This window comes from Lepeophtheirus salmonis, chromosome 9, assembly GCF_016086655.4.
Source record: "Lepeophtheirus salmonis chromosome 9, UVic_Lsal_1.4, whole genome shotgun sequence".
NCBI lineage: Eukaryota > Metazoa > Arthropoda > Copepoda > Siphonostomatoida > Caligidae > Lepeophtheirus > Lepeophtheirus salmonis.
In genome coordinates this window covers 22,497,161-22,503,432 of record NC_052139.2, presented here as the reverse complement: position 1 = coordinate 22,503,432, position 6,272 = coordinate 22,497,161, and the positions used below count along the sequence as shown (strand labels likewise).

At 31.8% G+C, this 6,272-nt stretch overlaps 1 protein-coding gene across 1 annotated transcript; it reads left to right on the top strand.

Moving 5' to 3' along the window:
* The first annotated feature begins 1,683 nt into the window (after positions 1 to 1,683).
* LOC121124803 (uncharacterized) lies at positions 1,684 to 5,821 on the top strand. The gene is made up of 5 exons (XM_071891242.1): positions 1,684 to 1,855; positions 1,921 to 2,251; positions 2,320 to 2,606; positions 2,680 to 3,279; positions 4,474 to 5,821. The coding sequence occupies exons 1-5, from the start codon at positions 1,802 to 1,804 to the stop codon at positions 5,665 to 5,667; spliced, it is 2,466 nt and encodes an 821-aa protein (XP_071747343.1). The 5' UTR covers positions 1,684 to 1,801; the 3' UTR covers positions 5,668 to 5,821.
* The last annotated feature ends 451 nt before the right edge of the window (positions 5,822 to 6,272 follow it).

The following is a 6,272-nucleotide window of genomic DNA, read 5'->3' as shown; positions in this document are numbered from 1 at the left end:
GAGAGGAGGGAGATTTTAAAACGTCATCAGAGACATATCCAAGGCTTTTTCTTCCAAGGAATCTGTGCTCTTCGAAAGGTAAAGGTTATCAGAAAAGAAAGCAAGCCGAAGGTGAGCTCATAGATGATTTTGCTACACGCCTCAGAGGCCAGGCCAAATTTGGAAAATTTACCTGTAAATCTTGCTCCTCTTCTTTCTAGGACGAAATTATTTTGGGTTCCATTTCTGAGACATAACTCTAGTTCTAATTTGCGTAGATCAGTCATCAAGAAGGGTGAGTCGAGAAGGTGTTTCAATTTCCAAGATCTATGGAGACTTTGTCCCTCAATGCTATTGAGATGGAGCAAAAAGACGATGTTTTTCAATCAGAGTACAAGGGGCCAAAATCTCTTATCCAAAACACCTCCAAAAAGTGGATTCCCCAGCCCAAGTATCTTCCTCCTGTAAAAAAATGTTTAATTTGCAACTGAAGGCATGTATTGTTGAAAAATGAGTCCCGGCGAGTAGACAAAAATGTTCGAAGTGTGGCGTAATTGGACATTTCGCAGTGTGCTGCTAGTCATTGCTAAGGTCAACTTTGGTAATTACTTTTTATGTAGCTAACGGTCTTGAAAATAGTGCTTATGCTTATTTTGTGGTTGATGATAAAAAAATCAAGTTTCTCTTGGATTTGGGTGCAATGTCCTATTAAATTTGTAAAATTGGTTAATTTAGAAGAGAACTCTGGTTCCTTAGACGTGTTTGGAAGTGATAAAGTTAAAACCTTAGGCACAACCCGGTTAAAAGTATCTCTTGATCTAAAAAATACCATTAGTAGGCGATTTGTGGCAACACAGGTGGGTCAGTCTATACTTGGGTCTCGGGAATGTATTTATTTGGGTATATTGAAGCTGCAGAACCTTCCCTATTTGTGTCACTCCCCGTTTAGAGAAAAATCAACCCGGGAATCTTTGATGAAAAACAAATTGTCAGAAGTATTTAAAGATGATAAGGTGCCCATTGTTTGCTTATATTCGTTTGTAAACACATCACAACTGAGTAGGGCCGCCTCAGTGCGAAAAAATAATAAACCTCCCTGAATAATAGTTATGATTACCCGGCCAAAGAATACTAACTTAAGAAAGACTTCAGTCACCTGTTGACAAAAGTCCTTTAATTTTACTACTCATTATTATTGAAGACTTTATGAAAGTGATTTGATTAAGTAATAATTAAATTAAAAGTATTCCTGACTCAATTTAGGTCTTCCAATGAGCTTGAGCGGGCTTTTTTTTTCATCAAGAAGCAGTGTAAATTTAAAAAAATAATTTTCTTTGATCCATTGTTTCGGAAATAACAAAAGTAGCGTCGTTACACTTTGCAAAATAACTCACAAACTAAAAAACTTATTGTCATGAAATTTTAACAACTGCCTTTTGTCTGGCAGGTACAAATTGACAATTAGGTGTACTTAAAAATAGGGCCATCTATGTGTGATTTTTAAACATATTTTGAACTAAAATTTGATGCACAATTGAAAGGTACTCTGACTGAAAAAGTTAGAGTAACAGTGTTGTATGGCACTGCTTTTGTGTCTTAATTTTGAGTGTGGTCCTTAAAATGTTAGGCATGCCTGGACGTCAAAAATCTAGAACTGATACATCCCATGTTAATTATATAAGCTCATATATATTTTTTTAAAGCAGTTAATGTTGGAGAAAGCATTTAGAAGAATATAAGAGCGTAAGCTTTTACAAAATAAATATTTTTTTAAACATAGGATATTTGATTTTGGTCATTCTTCAAAGAACTGTGCTTCAACATGATACAAAAGTTGTATACAAATATCTTTGTACTTATAATAATGTTATCTCAAGTAAGGAATTAGATTTTTGCTTTGACAAATTCTGGAATAACGCATAATTTTCTTCTTCATTATAGGTCAATTGTTTAAAAATTCTTCATTTTAAGCCACAATACAAGTTTTTCAATGCCTCCTCCTCAATTGACAATACAGTTATTCTAAACCCTCTATCTGGTATTTCTAATAAGTTAAATAGTTCCTTATTCATTTCTTTTTGTTTGAAATTTTCCGTTGAGTTTGTACAACCTCAGCCAATATTTTGGAGCTCTGAAATAAGTTTTTGGATCGATTCAATTTACTATCAAGTTGCAATTCTTCGTTTGGGTAAATGTGAGCATTTAATTCAATATCATAACCTCTTAAAACCTTTTCAATGGAATAGAATTTGTATTAAGAAATCAAAATCAGGTTTGAAGCCTTAAAATGATATATTTTGAAAGAGTTTGTAACAAAAAAAAGTTGGTTTGTTTCTACAGGGGCTGTGTTTGCCTGGAATGTTCATACAAAATTCAAATTAAATACTGAAATATGTGAATTTCAACTCAGAGAAACACATATTAATAGTTTTATATTGGGTGGTCATCTGAAAAAAACGTACAAAGAGGGATTTATGAACTTTCGAGGAAAGATTAAGAATATAAATTTTTTTATAACGGGATACAATGAATATGGTCTCGAGATGTGGACATATAATAGACCTATGTTTGAATTGGATATGGTGAAATCTTTTCGCCACATAGGAAAAACTACGTTCATAATTGAGGTCATTATTATTAATAATGTGTAATTATGTCATAATATTTATACCTTGAATTGATTTTTTTTTAAGTATGCAGGAATTAAACCCAATAAGCAAAGGTTTCTTAAAGAAGCTCTTTAAAGGTCGATTTGATTTTTACGAAGCCATTTTTACTTGTTTTTTCTTAAATGGTATTTTGTCAACGGATTGGGAAGGAATACATTTGTCAATGTGGTCACCACATAACACAGACCATCTAATCTGTAATTCAGTCAATCAAGATTGTAATTCAGAGGAATGGACGGCTATTGAACGCCTTCAAAATTCTAAGTGCAATGCCATACAAATACCAACTTTGCAAGCTAAAAAAGTACACTGCTTTGATCGCTATGCCTTTGGCTGCAGTAAAATACAACCATTGGATAACTACTATCTAAGAGGAATGAGCAGACACTTACAATTTATTGATAGGCACTATTTCCGACATTTTGAGAACGACTCAACTAGTTTTTATGGATCTAAAAATACATTTATAAGAAAAATTAATTCAACCTGGTTTATAGGTATTTTACCTTCTACTATCCTTGGTTTTTATAATGGTTCAAAGAATTACCCAAGAGGCACAAATACATGGTTTATTCACTTTGAAGAGTATGGACATAAAAAACTTGAGGAATGCTTATTATCCTTCTCTTGGGTAATTATGATTTTTTAAATAAACTAGAATAGGCACTCGGTAGAGCGCAAAACCTCCACCTAAATCAAATTGTATCTCAATTTTTTCCACACTTATGGACCTTTCAAAATTTATTAGCCTCTAACCATTTATAGTCTTCGTGCTAAGTTTTATCAAAATCAATCTGTAACTTGTACCGTAATCTTGGTCACTAACAAACAAAAAAGAAGCAAAAAAAAAACAACAAAAAAACAACAACTTTTGTTGAACTTTGTTGGTAAAGATAAAAAAAGTTTTATGTACAGCTTGAATAAAATCTGACTTTCATAGTGATTTGAGCAAATGAGATCACGCATAAAATGATTACAAATTGATGTTATTAGCTTATATGTATATAAAGTTTTGTATGCATAAAAGATAATATGATTTCTTAAAATAGAAAATAAAAATCATATAAATACACTCTTGAGCATAGTAATAATATTACAAATGGATAGAAAGCTTACATATATACAATATATATGTCCAAGAATCAACGACAAACTCGATATCCGTGAAGGCACTATTTTTATAACTTTCGCAACAAAATTGAAGGGAAGTTTTGTCTTTTCCTCTGTTTGTTTGTTAGTAAAGAGGTTAAAGTTAGAGATCGATTCGGATTCAACTTGGTACGAAGATTATATATGGTCACAGTAAGCGGTTATTCAATTAAGAGATGTTAAGGTTCATGCATGGTTAGTATAACAAAAAGTGTAAAAAATAAATAATCGACCATTTTTTTTTTGATTTTTTGTTACTCATCATAACTACAGCAAAAGTTATAAATTGATTTTACAAGGTATCACAAAACGTAAGAATTCAACATCCACCATAACTTTGGAACAAATTGAGAAACATAACTCAATTTTTATGGCGATTTTCCATGCGCGTATAGCTCAAAAATTGCAGCTCTGCCTTACTCCATTTTTTTAGTTGTGAGTTATGACACTCTTATTTCTGGGACATCAGATAAAAAAGTTTTGCATTATAGACAGAGGAGCCTGTATAAGTAAAAACACACTCCTGCCCATTAATTGTTCACCGATATGGCTCTTTCAAATAAAATGTATCAATTTTTTTATCGAGAAAATTGATTTTTGCCACTTTGAAGTGCAATTTGCCCCTCCCCAAGAATAAAAACTTGGTTAATGAAATTGTGTTTTTTTGTCTTTTTAGTGTGATGGCAAAAAGTTTGTATGTGATAATGGAAGATGTATTAGTTTTGATAAAATCTGTGACGGAAACCCGGACTGCTTAAATTATGAAGATGAAAAAAATTGTTCAATAGTTGAAACATCATTCTACCGAAAGGAATTTCCTCCCTCAGCCTATGAAATAAATTCAAAGACAAGCATTCGATTAATGTTTCACTTGAATTCAATCAACTACGTTGATGAAATGAATAATTTAATAAATATCAATTTTGGAATAACCCTGACATGGAATGATCCGAGACTAAAGTTTAATTTTATATTTCGACATGTCAAATATCTATCAGAAGAAGAAAAACAAAAACTATGGATCCCTGAACTGATTTTCAAAATCATCTCTGGGGAGGATAATACCTTTATTCATCAAGGACAAGGGAATGTATTTGTTGAAACAAATTTTTCCAGAGATGACATAGATGTAAAAGTTGAGGAATTGTATCCTAAAGCCTATATCAATGGCTCCAATACGAATATCTCCTATTCCTTTCGCCATAACATCAACATAAATTGTTTTTTCCAATTTCATTATTATCCCTTTGATACTCAAATATGCCATCTAAGGATTGTACTTCCGACTCAATATGGAAATAAGGTACATTTCCACTCTGAACCCTCAATTACTTACGATAAAATAACACTGCTGCAGCTGAAATTAGTGGGCCTCACAATTAAATCACTGGAGGCGGATGATATTGTCGTAACCATGACTTTTACGAGGATTTTTAATAATATATTTTGGACAACATACGTTCCGATTTTTTTTCTTCAAATTGTTTCAATACTGACACTCTTATTACCACGAAAAAAGTTCGCTACGAGTATTATGATAACCCTTACCACGACCCTCGTTATGTATTCCTTGTATCAAATCGTATCCATTTCTCTTCCTGCAACGTCATACAATAAAATGATTGACTATTGGCTTCTATTTGCACTTATGACACAATTTTTTACATTTACCATTCAAGCCACTATTGAAGTGTGGGAACCCTTGAAGTGTAGAACTACACAGAATCATATATTAATCACCTTTATACTTAAGTATGGACAAGCTTTACTCATATCGGCTATATTTATCTTTGATAGTCTATATTGGATGATCAATTTGATTTCGTATTACAGCAAAAACAATCATCATAATACAAGTTTATATATTTAAATATAATTAAAAATATGTCATAGTGCAATTAATTAAGAAATAATTGGATTAAATATTTAAAGAGGCTTTTACATACTTATATATAATTAATTTATACATAATTTTCCCTTCTTAATGTAAAATATAATTATCTGGAGTAATATGTTTTATACTAGTTATAACCTCTTATAATATTTCAGTAATTAAATTTGAATGGATTACCAGTGTTGCCTTTTAGCTTGAAGCAAAATCAGCTTAAAATGGTTTAGTTTCAATTAGAAATGGGCAAAAAAACGCCAATATATATTTAAAAGTTAATAGCTAAATGGGTTTAATTTTTTTAGGGCTCTTTAATATATCATTTTTTAAAGTTTTAGCGGGACTGAAACTGCTCCGATAAAAGTTTCTTGGCCCCCTGATGTTTACTACTTTTCTTTTGTCTAGTTAACATTATATATAACAAACGGAACAATTAGAAGGTCAGTTCAACGAGGATTCCTACATAGCTCTATAACCCGTCTACAGAGTCAGGACGGTTCTGCAAACTCCAATCTTCATCCTGTAATTTCCCTTATGAACATTATATTCTCGTGGAAACTATCATCAAGAATACGACCTCTACTAAA

Coding starts and splice junctions, on each gene's coding strand:
- LOC121124803 (XM_071891242.1), top strand. CDS start 1,802: ATGATACAAAAGTTGTATACAAATATCTTTGTACTTATAATAATGTTA. Junction 2,252..2,319: donor TATTAAGAAATCAAAATCAG/GTTTGAAGCCTT, acceptor TTGTTTCTACAG/GGGCTGTGTTTGCCTGGAAT. Junction 2,607..2,679: donor AAACTACGTTCATAATTGAG/GTCATTATTATT, acceptor TTAAGTATGCAG/GAATTAAACCCAATAAGCAA.